Consider the following 14426-nt stretch of genomic DNA (forward strand, 5'->3'; position numbering starts at 1 on the left):
AATGATTTACTCTGTCACACCTACAGAATAACAAAGTCCCAATAACTCAGGATATCCAAACTCAAGTGAATTTCCTCATTGGTGACAGACACCAATGTGTTGGGAAGGTTACGTATCCTAAGAATACAAAAACTTCATATTTAAGACCTTTCTAGATCTTGCCCTATGAGTCTTGTCCTTTGACTGATTTAATCCGTATCCTTTATAATAAAACTTTATAATAATGTTTTCCACAGTTCTGTAGGTTGTTTTGGTGAATTATCCCAGAATTGGTAATCAATTGGTTAGAAGTGCAAGTTACTTGGGAACTCTAAGCTTGCATGTTAAATGAAAGCAATGTTGTGGGGAATATGCCAAAAACCAATAAAATTTTACCTAACTCTTACTAGTTGGCATCAGAATTTATGGCATTTTATTAGTAATTACCTTAAATGTAAATGATAAAACTGTTCCACTGAGACTTGAAGAATAGATTTTAAAAATTATCCAATTATATGTTATCTAAAAAGAAACTCATAATTTGATGCAAATACACATATAGATTGAAAATGTAAGGACAGAAAGAGATATTCAGTGCAAACAGAAACCAAAGTCAGCAGATATAGCTCTTCTAAAATCAGACAAAATAGACTAAGTAAAAATTGTTAAAGGAGACAAAGGATATTATGTGTTGATAAGAGTTATCCATCAAAAAATAATTAGAAACATATAATGCACTTAACGGAGCCCCAAAATATATAAAACAAAAATCTGTATAATTGAAGGAAGAAATATAGACAGTTCCACAAAAACAGGTGGAGACCACAACTTTACTTTCAACAATGTAGGACATAATATTATAGCTATGATCAAAAAGAAGTAAAAGAAAAGTATTGGGAGAATGGACAGAAACAGGAACACTCCATACACTACTTTTATATATGTTAATCAAGGTGGTGCATGATTATAACCTCAGATACTTGGGAGGTTGAAGTAGGAGGACTGCAAGCTTGAGCCCAGCCTTGGCAACATAGCAAGACCCTGTTTCAAAAATAAAAATGGTTTGGGACTGAAGCTCAGTGGTTCAATCACCTGTATCACAGGAAAAAACAAACAAACAAACAAACAACTACCTCTTAGAAATAGAGTTACTATGTGACCTAGTAATTACATTCCTAAGTATATACATACCACCCCTGCCAAAATAAAAATTGAAAACAAATGCTTAAACCAAAACCTGCACACAAATTTTTATAGTGGCATTATTTACAAGAGTCAAAGTAGAAAGAACTCAAATGTCCTGACAAGTGGTTAAGCAAATGTGATATATACCCATGAAGTTGAATATTATTCAGCCATAAAGGGAATAAAGTACTAAGCAAACTTTGAAAGGAGTATATGCTAAATGAAATACGACAGATGCAAAGGCTACAAATTATATGATTCTGCTTATATGAAGTATCTAGAACAAATAAATACATAGAGACAAAAAGCCAATAAGTGTTTGCCAGAGGGATAGGAAGAAAGGGAAAAGGGAGTGCCTGCTTAATGGGTATAGGTTTCCTTACAAAATGATAAAAATGTTCTAGAACTATATAGTGGTGATAGTTGCACAACATTAAGAACATATTAACTCCCTTTGAATTGTATAATGTAAGATGATTAAAACAAATAAATTTTATGTTATGCAAATCTTCCCATAATTTTAAAAAAATCTGCACACAACGATTTCCCCAGGGCCACACACATATACACACAAAACAACTTAAAAAACAGGAGAGATGTGTGCTACATACCTGTTAATGCTGCTGGTTTAGATAATGTACTATATTGGTTTTGTGTAGATATCATGCTTTGTCGTGGACTTAGTGTTGGTGATGCAACAAGTGAAAGCTCCTCAATAATAATACTGCTTTTGGGATGATTCTTAGGAAGTTCATTTAATCTTTGCTCTAATGAATACTTTAAAAGATCCAACTTCTGACTTGATTCATTAAATCTTGCTTGAGCCTTGCAAGTGAAAAAGACAATTATTGTTGCTTAAATAATCACATTCTTTGAATAATATACTAAAATATACTAAAATATTTATTTAAAATTACTTCTGAAAGTGCTTTTCTGTCTGTTACTTTTCCTGAGCCGAGTAATTTCATTACATTCTTTGCACCTTCTGCTACTGCAAACTCTATCCTAAAATGATGCCTTAATTCTTCCATCCGAAGTTCAAGAGGACTTATCACTGGTTTTGCTAGAGGGGGGAAAACACAAAGTTTCATTAATTGAACATTTATTTGACTTTCTAACTTGTGTGATTAAAAAACATGAAAAAGAAACAAATTCCTCAAACATTAGAAAAAGTTAGTCCTTAAATCAATAAACACTGAAACAATGCCAGGCATGGTGGCACATGCTTGTAATCCCAGCAACTTGGGAGGCTGAGGCAGGAGGATTACAAGTTTGAGGCCAGCCTCAGCAACTTAGAGAGGCCCTAAGTAACTTAGTGAGACCCTGTCTCAAAATAAAAAATAAAAAGTGCTAGGAATGCAGCTCTATGATTAAATGCCCCTAGGTTCAATCCCTACTATCAAAAAACAAAACACTGAAGTAATAATAAACTCAAGGTTTAAATTCAGAGCCTTCCATTTAGTCATTATGAATCTAAATCACAAATTTGACAGAAAAAAAAGATTTTAGAATTGAATTTATTATATTATGATAACATCATGAGACCAAAACACAGTTTTTACTTCATACTTATAGGCTCTACATCAAGAGATTCAAATCATCCCAGTTTCAAAAATGATTTTTTAAAAAAGTGCTCATGTGTTGAATAAGTTAAAAAAAAAACATGTGTGTGTATGTATAATCAATATCCAGCTGTTACACTGTAAAAGTTATTAATATAGCATCTACATTGTATTAGATACTATAAGTAATTTAGAGATAATTTAAAGCCTGTAGGATATGCATTCATTTTATGCAAATACTATGTAATTTTATATAAAGTACCAGAACATCAGTAGGTTTTGGTATCCATCAGAGATCCTGGCCTCAATTCCCCAAAGGTACCAAGGGAAAATTACAGTTTCTAGTCCTACTTGTAGCAACTAACCATAAAGTTTCCCTCTGGAATAAAAAACAAAAACAAAAACTATACATAACAAAAAGAACAAAACAAAGCCATACTCTTACATAGGCAGAAACAAATTTAAAAAATATAAAGTGCTGATACTTTATTAAAATGAAAAAATACCTTCTAGGTCAATATATTCATGAAATTTGAGGTTCAAGTATCTGAAATCATCTGTCCCATGTGAAGAGAGTAAAATCTATAAGAAATGACACAAAACAAAAACCAAACCAAAACAAAAAAACCCTACAATGCTCTCTCCCCCTTAACTTTGAACCACTCTCTCTCTTCACTATAAGATTTACTTAGCACTCTAGGCCCATAAAAGGATAATGACATTATATCTCTATTCCATCACCATTATCAAAAGCCAATTCATTGGTCTGGACTGCCTGAAGAATCTGCATTCGTATGACTTCTATTTTTGTCTTGCTGTCCTGGAGCAGTTGCTGAGCTGTACCATGGAGTTTCCGATCCTATTAAAAGTAAGTTTGAAAAGGTAAGCAGATAAAGGGACAAATGAAACATTCTTCTATCTTTTAAATAGATCAACTCATATCAGTACTTGTAGATACACTTACAAAAAAATTTTTAAAAAAGCCATCAAACTTAAGAAATATAACAGAAAAACAATTCCATAATTAAAAAAAAAATTGAAAGAAAATAAGTAAATAATACTTGCTACTCTTCTGTTTTTTATAAACACATGGACCAAAGAAAGCAGACAGTCTCCAGGAGTTAGAAAAAGCAAGTAACCAGATTCTCTTCTGAATCCTTCAGGAGGGAATGTAGCCTTGCTAACACCTTTATTTTATTTTATTTTTTTGGTATTGGGGATTGAACTCAGGGGCACTTAACCACTGAGCTACATCCCCAGCTCTTTTTCGTATTTTAATTAGACACAGGATCTCACTGAGTTGGTTAGTGCCTCACTGTTGCCAAGGCTAGCTTTGAACTCAAATCCTCATGCCTCAGTCTCCGAGCCACTGGGATTATGGGCCAGCACCACTGCACCCAGTAATGCCTTGATTTTAGCTCAGTGATATCTACTTAAAACAGAATAATTACCAAATTGTAACATAATAAATGTGTTGCTTTAGGCCACTAAATTTGTGAGAATTTATTACAACAACCATAGAAAACTAATTTGGAACTTTAAAATATCATAAGTTAATATCATTTGCTTGGAGAGTTATATTAGTTGTCAATATGGGTATCTACAGAAAAAAATAAATAATAGGTAAAAGCAAGTATCAGGTTAGGAAATACTTATGCACAAAGTAAGGCGATCTTTACAGATTATTTAAGTATCTCTACCTTTATTACTTAGGAAATACGTATTAATTTGGAAATAAAACAGCAAATAATCAACTTCTCCTAACACCAGAACCTATCAAAGTTAAGGGAGAGAAAGAGATAAGTATCAGCTGGGCAGTTTTATTTCAATAAACCAAACACATACATACACTGTTATGACACTGTGTAAAGGGGAGAAAGAAGATACAAATGGTAAGATAGTGATTTTTGCTTTTATATAAGAGAAGAAAAGTGAGCTAAAAATATTCTGTCAAATATCAAACAGAGTAATATATATCATGGAGGAAAAAACAATTAGCAATTTATAAATTTTTCTTCCACTTCTTTCCTGTTCCCCAAGTCATTGGTTTAAGGAGCTTCTAGCCAGATTTTACTCTCTAATAAAGTATTAGATTTCACACCGAGGAGTTGAGCTCCAATAGCTTACCTTAGATATCAGTTTAGCCCATAAAGTAGGCATATACACAAAAATACCACATACACATTTGATAATTGTGGTTTATTAAGAAGAATACTAGCTTGAATTTGACATTTGTCTGTGTCACATTATATATGCTTTCATGAATGTAACTATTCACCTTCCAAATTTAAAAGGAAAGTACATTTTCCTATGGTAGTTTCTCTACCTACTAGTAGTAGGAATATCAGACAAATGGAAGATTTAAAATAACTCTTTGAGATCAGACCAGAGTAAGAGAAAAACTTAGTATCTCAAAACTCACAATTAATATTCTGCCATCAGACAGACATCAGCTCAAATTGTAATATGTAAAATTGGCCATCTTATGAAAGCCTTGGGCTTCTTGAAGAAACTGTATAAAAGGGGACATTACCCTAAAACATAGCTTTTGTAAGCATTAGATGATAGTAAAATTATATTACTAAGTATTTAATTGGCATTAAAACATTCTCTTTTAGAGCAATAAAAAGAATGGTTAAGTATCTTATTTCAATTAAGTTTTATTTATTTATTTATTTTTAATATTTATTTTTCAGTTTTCGGTGGACACAACATCTTTGTTTGTATGTGGTGCTGAGGATTGAACCCAGGCTGCACGCAAGCTAGGGGAGCGTGCTACCGCTTGAGCCACATCTCCAGCCCCTCAATTAAGTTTTAATAGTAAGTATAAATACTAAGAAAACTATACAGTAACATGCTTTTCAAGTATGCTGCTCTTTTTATTATTTTATCATTTTGTGAAATGACAATTGTTATTTATTTCTTTAGAAATACTATTTTTCTTAATTATTTCAAGTCAACATGCAAGTAATAGCACTTGTATTAATCTATAAGAAAGTAAATTTTCTCCACCCAGACTTCTAGGGGATATGCACAGATGTCAATGTATAATGGAGGCTTTTAAAACTGATTTTGGATATCATCTACTGCCGCCCCTGACCTGCATGGGCAGCTGAACTTAAGATAGCTTGCTTGACACCAAATAAAACGCAGGCACACTTTACCTTTAAATAAGCTTCAGACAGCTTCTCTGCTCTCAGCCTCAGGCTCCCCAAAAGGCAGAGCAAGGGAAAGTCACTGAGAGGCTGGCAAGAGAGAGCAAGCACGTTCGGAAGTGAGCTTTTATTGGGGGAATTCTTGTTCTTAGAAAGTTCTATCCAAAAAAGGCCAGAAGGGGCAGGGTTACAAAGGACACCTGAATGTAGCTCAACCCTCGAAGGTAACACCTACACCTTTGCTATCTGAGCTGGGACAACGCCCAAGTTACCACAAATGTAGTGACTGGTCAGAGCCTGTTGCTTCAGGACTGGAAGGCTAGGGTCATTCAGAGTGGCTCCCCCAAATCAGGCAATGTACAGTTACTACATATCAATTTTATGCTTTCTAGCATTTAATGAATTTTCACTATAAGTTATGCTCTCAGGAATCAAATGGGTTTTCTTAATTTAGCACCTAATTTGTAGAAGGCAAAAGAAGGTGGGCCCAAATGTACGAGAATAATTGACTTTTATGTTGATGAAGACTTTGGGAAAATTTTTATTTATTATGTTGAATCACATGAAAATGTCAACATTTGACTGATTTTGAACTAAAATGGTTCAATTTAATAAACTAGTTTAAATAACTTAATTATTAGCACTCTACAATGTCTGGTGATTATATTTGGAATGGATAATATTTTATAACTATAAATAAAAGTTATTATAAATTCTGTAATGTTTTCAAGTTATACATTATTTTATATTAAAAAACCCTGCTACTTTGCAAGTCACCATGGGATATTAAATTTTGTTCTAAAGTCACAGTTGGATAACAAACTACATCTCACACACATAAAACTTTCAAATAAATAAACCAACTATTGTTTTATTTTTTCTATAATATATTTATTGCTTACTTTCCATATGCTAAATGTTGTCAGACCAGTGAAAATATGAAGAATAGTCAGAATGTTTCTTTATAAAGCACATAGTTTAATTAAGGAGATATAATAATTACATGTATCAGAAAGTTAAAAGTAGACAAAGAAAATGTCAAAGAAAGGTGGGATCATTTTTTGCAGATAGAATTTAGAAAGTTTTTCTAGATTGTTAACATCAAGTTAACTTCAAATATGTGAAGACTGGAGGACTTCTCATGTCAAGTAGTCTTAACACAAAATCAAACAAAAAAAACCCCCAAATACAAAACTTCCATCCAAGACCAAAAAAGAGAAACAACAACAACAACAAAACATCCACAAAAGAATACAGGGGAAAATATGGAAGCATATTAATTATGGTGATGGTCTCAAGAGTTTATACATATTTCCAAATTTTTGTATATTAATTGGATCTTAATAAAACTTAAAAAGACTGGAAGCTTGATGGTTAGGGTAGATAGAGATGGATAGTCAGTATATCCAAATAAGGAAAAAGTATGAGAAGGCTTATGAGAAGTTACAAAATGCTGGAAAGAAGCACAGCACACATTTTAATAAGGAGTTTGTTTTTTTATCCGAACATATGAATAGCAGATATCTTTTCAGTATGCCTTATTGAACCCTCAGAGATACCAGCCGCCTTCATAAAATCAATGGTGTTGCTTAGTGGCACAACTACCCAATGACAAAATGCCAAGATATATGACTCTTTATTTCTAAGGGGTAAGGGAAAATCAGTGGCCCTTCATCATATCTCTGTACTAATAATAGAAATACCTTAATCATAAGGGGTTAAATGAAAGTAATTATAGTATGTAAAGATTAAAAAAAAGAATAGTTTATAAATATTAGGCCAACGGAAGTAAGAAGTAATGAATGCATACTATAGCAGAATCCATCAACTTAACAAGTACTTATTGAGTATTTTGGTAAAATATCTCAATGTGCCAGGTATTGTTCTAAGCACTGGAGACAGAGTGATTATACCAAGCTGGATAACAAGAAATTTACATTCTAATGTTTAAAATATGATAAAGAAAGTGATCATGTAAACCGTAATTTCAGAAAGTGGTAAAACTGAAAGGAGATAAGGAGACAGGGTTCTATTTTAATTAGGATTGTAGTGAAGAGCTTGCAGATGTTGCAGCACCTGAGTAGAGGCTTTAATGCAGGGAGAGAAAGCTACAAAACAGGGTAAGAAATAATGAGAACAACACAGCAATTCAAAGGCCCTGATGTTCAGAGTGTGCTTGCTATGTTCAAAAGATACAAAAAAGCCAGTATAACTACAGCATAATGAGAGTGAAAAATGTTTTTAGAAGATGAGAAACATAGCCAGAAATAAATCACCTGTGATTACAGTTAGAGTAAAGACTTTAGGTTTGTTCTGACAATGATAAAAAGCCACGGGAGGTTTTGAATAGGAAGGTAAAAATGTCCTACTTAAATTTTAAAAGGACAATTCCGGCTATAACATGTACAGGGGTGATAATTTAATCCTATAGAATTCAATAATAGAAGTTCTGAAGAAAACTTTATCGCCAATCTGAATTTGATCATCCTTGTCCCTAAATTTACCACCCAACTCTGTGAATTTGCTGTCATTGTGAAGAACACCATCATCCACTCTGTGCACATAATAATCTAAGAATCATCTTTGACTGTGCCTTTCACCTCGTATCCAGATACGAATAGCTTGACTTTGTCTCCTTTGTTTTCACTGCTGTTTAGGAAAAATAAAGCTCTTTAACCCAGACTACTATAAGCCTACTTTAACTTGCTGCCTATAGATTTACCCTTCTCTGTTTAATTCTTCAAATCTGAGGAGGATGGATGTGAAATTTCTAAACTTTAAATCTGATAGTGTATTTTCCCTGTTAAAAGTTTTTAGCAGCTCCATGTATAAGATGCAATTCCAACGAATTAATTTTATACAAGGTATTATAACAATCTGGTTTGTCTTTCAGTTATGTTACATCTCATACTTTGTCTCAATCATTAAAGTGGGGAAGTGAGAAACAGTTCTGTTGGAATCAACTAGAGTACTTTTCCCAAGCAAAGTGGGTCATGGAGTTGACAACTACTAATATTAAAAGTATATTCTATTACTAGATACGCTAGGTAAAAAACATGCTAAGAACTTGTATTATACCTATATCAAATGGCTTCCATTTCCTAGAAGAATCCATTGTATTCCATAATTTCTTACCCTATACATATTGGGCATATCATCCCTAAAGAGTAATTTCTTCTCAAATGCCAAATCAACTTTTGAATCTTGTGCTAAGACTTAAATGATTTTTCTGGTAGTTAAGTGATCCTGATTCCTCAGGGTGTTTCAAAAGTAACTTGAGCAAACTATTATTACATATTGTAATTATTTACATGTAGTATCTCTTTTCTAAGCCAGTGGTCTCCTAAAAGCAGGATATTATTGCTTGGTTATCTACTTGTACAAGGCACCATCTTTATTACATTTATACCCCAGAACCTAGTATAATAACTATTAAACTGTTAATTAAATCCCTAATGAATAAACAGTCCATATAATTTCAAACTGAAATCTTTCCTAATTTCATAAAGATATACTTGATCCTTTGAGAAGTTTAAAGATGAGAAATGAAAACAGTAAAGATAAGGTTAGACAGAAAAAAACTGTTAGGTCTACCTCAGAGACTACAGAAGCTTCCAATAGGCTTTGAACCTTCATTCGAGTCCTTCTCAAATTAATTCCCTAATTAACAATAAAATGCTATTGGAAAATCTGTATTTGCTTTAACAGAGTGCTCATATTTTGGACCTGCGGTCACTGTAACTTTTCTATGAAATTCTTTTAGTATGTCCATACCTGCTCAATTTAGAGGAGCAGTTCTTAATCTTGTGGAGATTAGAGACCATTTTAAAAAACCTTGTCCATCAATTATCAACATATACATTCATATTTCCCATAACTTTAAAGGGTTCTTAAAACCCTTAAACTAATCCACCAATAAAAATTTAAAAACCTTACTAGAGAAAGATAGAGGACAGTAACTTGCTTAATTTACTTTTAAAATGCTTAGCAACATTTGGTACACTCACAGTTCCAGGAACATAGTTTTGAACAGAAACAAAACAACACTTGCTAAAAATGAAAAATTCTCCAAACTCAGGTCAATATTAAAAACAACAGTACAGAAAATAACAACTTTATCAACCAATAATAAATTTTCAACATTAGCGATCAAGTATCAAAATAATATCAAATAAATATACACTTCTCTAAAAACAATAAAAATTCTTTTGAAATAAGGCATTGTATATAATTTTCATAATTAAACTTTAATTTTTAATTTAATTTTTAAAATTTATAACACATATACATTTCTCTGTTAGTCTCCCCAAATTTCATTTAGGGTTGGAAGTACAATGAGTGACTCTAAGAATAGATCTTTTCCCCTCTGATTTCAAATTCTTTCTAAATTGAAACAAAAACACAAGAACTTTATTCTGATATTATTTACAAATCCCGATTAAGATATGAAGAAACACTGATTTGTGAAGTTTTTAAAATAAATAAGTTGAAAATATTAAATTTAGAGTTTTATAACAGATACATCTTTGTGTGAAGTTTCAGAAATAATATATTAAAATGATGGAACCTTATGCTCAAAAGAACTTTCATGATAATCTGCTTCAGTGGTTCCCAACATTTTTTTTGCCACATTAAACCTAAGAACAAGAATATGTTCTCATTATTAAAAGTGGCTCCTCACAATACTAATTTTTTCCATTGGAGGTTATACATCCACATTGGAGGTTAAACACTGAAATTACCAAGTGTATACAGGTATAAAACAGGCAATTACCAATGCTCTTTTCATTAGTTCTTTTCTAGAAACCTGTAATGTGGTGATCAAAAACACATTATAGCCTGAACTTTAAAAATATTTTGTTTTAAATTAATTTTAGATTTATAAAAAAAGATTCAAATACAGAGTGCCTGTATACCCTTTACTCATGTAGCCAAATTATTTATTAACTGAGTTTTGGAAGGAATAAACAAATGTGGCTTTGAAGAAAAATTGGTTTTAAATTTGTCTATAATTTATAATTCTGGGGCTAAAGCACTCTCAAACACCATAAAATACTGTTGAAACACTGAAATTACCAGCTAAAAGTATGATACAAAAATACAAAATATGTGGCATTAAATAAACTTCAAAAAGTATACTTATTTGTAGTATGAGAGCTTAAGAAGGCAGAGCATCACCCTGTTGATCTCAAAAGAAACCATTTATGACAGATGACTCACATTTTCATCTCTTTATGCATGTACATCAAATGACTCCCAATCCATTACCATTACCGATGCTGGGGTTACAAATAAATTTTAGCAAGTAGGCAAATTAAAAAAAAAATATGGAATCTCGAAAGAATGAAAATCAACTATAAACTTATTTGCTATACTTACTTTTGAAGACCCATTTGAATACATTTGTATCATATTCTCTGCACCTTGTTTTACTTTAAGTTCTATATCCAATTGTTTTTGTAAGGCCATCAATCTATTGCTGCTAGTAGAACAACGAGGGTCACTATTTGGAGTATCTGGAGTCCTTGGGCAATCTGTAAAAAAAAATATTATGTTAAAAGTTATGAGAATTGGGGATACAGCTCAACTGGTAGAGTGCTTGCCTCACATGCACAAGGCCCTGGGTTCAATTCAGAGCACCAAAGAAAAAAAAAGTTACTTATTAGGATCAGCTGCTGCTTAAAACCGGAAGAACAGGGTTTGAGATGAACTTGAAGTCATCTAAATGGAATGGAATCCCATTCCATTACAAACACACAATAATTAATTCAAGCAAAAGAAATATCTGAGTTGCAGGACCACTTACTAGGATAGATTCCGCTTCCTGAAGAAGTGATTACTTTGAGTCTGCAACTGAAGTAGGTGATGGTCCAAGACTTTTTCCAACATTATTATTTTTAAATAAAATCAAAGCAATGTGAATAGTCTACCCTGCAATTAAATGCCTTAATTTAACAATACCAGAATGATTAGAGAACAAAGCATATTAAAACATTACACCAATTCCACTAAGATAGTTCTTTGTAAACAGAGTTCTGGAAATAAAGTGACAGCATTAATTACTAACAACTTAATCACAGCATGCAAACCTTCACAATTTCTTACATTCATGTACACTGTCTTATAAAGTATACTGTGTTCCTTGTACTTTATTTTATTTTATTTTTATTGGTTATTCAAAACATTACAAAGATTTCAGAATCACATCAGTTACACATCCACATTTTTACATAATACCATAATAGTAACTGTTGTATTCTGCTACCTTTCCTATCCTCTACTATCCCCCCTCCACTCCCCTCCCATCTTCTCTCTCTACCCCATCTACTGTAATTCATTTCTCTCCTTATTTTTTTCCCATTCCCCTCACAAACTCTTATATGTAATTTTGTATAACAATGAGGGTCTCCTTCCATTTCCAAGCAATTTCCCTTTTCTCTCCCTTTCCCTCCCACTTCATGACTCTGCTTAATGTTAATCTTTTCCTCCTGCTCTTCCTCCCTGCTCTGTTCCTTGTACTTTAAAAAAAAAAAAACTTCAAACAAAAAGAATCATCTAATTATTTTGCAGTAATTAACTTCTAACAATTCTACCATGTAACTACGATTCTTCATACTAAAGTTCGTTATTTTGATTTTTATCCACACCAGCTCTCCTACTTATAGAAAAGCTAGAAGATCTGAGTACCAGGCCTGTTTCAGGCAATAAAGAACTAGAAAATTATCTAAACTGCAAGTTACTTAACTTGGGCTTTCAGGGTTCTCTTCTCTCCATGCAATGTAATAAGTGATTAACTTATTTCATATTTTGTTTCATATTCTTTAAAAAATTCACTAGTTCAGGGTTGGGGCTCTGTGGTACAGCATATGTGAGGCACTGGTTTTGATTCTTAGCACCACATATAAATAAATAAAGTTCCATAGACAACTAAAAACATTTTTTTAAATCCACTAGTTAAAAACAAGAAAACATGATTTGTTAATTATAAAAATACAGATACTAAGCGTGACACTGATAAACAACAGTAAAACAACAGTGTTTTAATATTTATATACAACTTACTAGGTGCAAGTAATGATCTAAGTGCTTTAAAAATATAAGCAATAATCTCACAAATGGTCCTATGATGAGTATTAATGTTACAGTAAGTAGGGTATTGAGAAGTTAAGAAACTTGCCCAAAGCTGTACAGCTAGTAAGTGGAAAAAACCTGGATCTGAACTTAGTTCTTTTCTGAAATCTGTCCTGTTAATTGCTGTGCTATGTGCTATTTTTCTACATTTAGAGGCTTTGTAAGGAACTCTACTATTTTATGAGTGTATGTACACTTATACATGTAACAGTTTAATTACATATACAAATAAACATGTATATGTGTGTTATTAATCATCAAGTAACCTTTTGAGATATATATTATTCACATTTTACATTTCAGGAAACAAAGAGTTACTAGCTGGGATTAAATTCATGAAAGGTTTATATTTTAAATGAATTCACTGAATTACAAATGAACTACTACAAAAGTTCATTTTATAGTGACACATTTTTGTAGAAAACTGATATATAGATAGGGTTTCATATCAGTTCAAAAAACAACTACTTAATGTTTGTAGTACAGTCGATAGGAGTGCCTAGGTTTGAATGTTTTGACACTGAGATTCTGTACAAACATGCAACACAGGGTAAGTTATTTACCAGCTCTGTACCTCCTTTTCTTCATCTATTATACAGTGAAATAGCATGTACTCTACAAGATTATTGTGAGGATTAAATAAGTTACATGTAAAGAGTTTAGAACAGGGTGTGGTGTACAGTAAATATTCAACAAACATTAACTGGTAGTAGTCACTGTAGGAAGAGTGAGTATATCTCACTGAATCTATTATAAAAAAAGAACAGTACAAATCAGGGTACAGTTAGGTTTTCTTTTTCCTTTTTATATAAACGATACAAGAGTTTAAGAGAAAACACAGTTAAAAAGGAGTAAAATGCATTAAAAAAATACCCTCAGTTGAAAAATGTATGGAAATGTGTTGTTTGGGAGATGATTCCTGTTTAAACATTTAAACATCTGTCTTAAGATGAAATGAAATCTGTCTACTTACTATTTTCCCACAGGGCAGAGAATCAAAACAAATGGGTAAAAGGTAATGTGGTCCAAAGTTGTATCACAAGATTAAAAAAAAAAAATCCTTACATTTTGGGTTATTTAAAAATGAAATGGTTTGCCTTGATATGTAATAAAGTTACTTACCTCTGGAAACATTTACACAAAAGTTAAATTACAATTTGTTAGAGATACTATGTAACAAATTCTTGTACCCTACAGTAAGTTGTACTACAACACTGAAATATCCACTGAAGTTGTAAAAGTAACACTGTTCTTATGGAAAAGTATGTTCTCACAGTTTTAATAAGGATTATAGGAACATAAGAAATAACACTACAGTTAAGAGCCTGGACTCTTGAGATCAGAATGCCTGGGTTAAAAACCTGGGGCAGCTACTTACAGATATGGTCTTAATTATATACTTACTTAACATATC

The 14426-nt window shown here is 32.2% G+C and overlaps 1 protein-coding gene across 2 annotated transcripts in view; it reads right to left on the reverse strand.

Annotated features, from left to right (window-relative positions):
• Positions 1-14426, reverse strand: part of Pkn2 (protein kinase N2) — a 119822-nt gene that overhangs the window by 44486 nt on the left and 60910 nt on the right. For both annotated transcript variants that reach the window (XM_076863612.1, XM_076863611.1), the window contains exons 3-6: positions 11261-11415; positions 3468-3585; positions 2082-2227; positions 1776-1989 (exon numbers count right to left, since the gene is read on the reverse strand). In XM_076863612.1, the coding sequence (XP_076719727.1) occupies positions 1776-1989; positions 2082-2227; positions 3468-3585; positions 11261-11415 (633 nt within the window). The remainder of the gene's footprint in view (positions 1-1775; positions 1990-2081; positions 2228-3467; positions 3586-11260; positions 11416-14426) is intronic.

Source organism: Callospermophilus lateralis, chromosome 7, assembly GCF_048772815.1.
Source record: "Callospermophilus lateralis isolate mCalLat2 chromosome 7, mCalLat2.hap1, whole genome shotgun sequence".
Taxonomy (NCBI): domain Eukaryota; kingdom Metazoa; phylum Chordata; class Mammalia; order Rodentia; family Sciuridae; genus Callospermophilus; species Callospermophilus lateralis.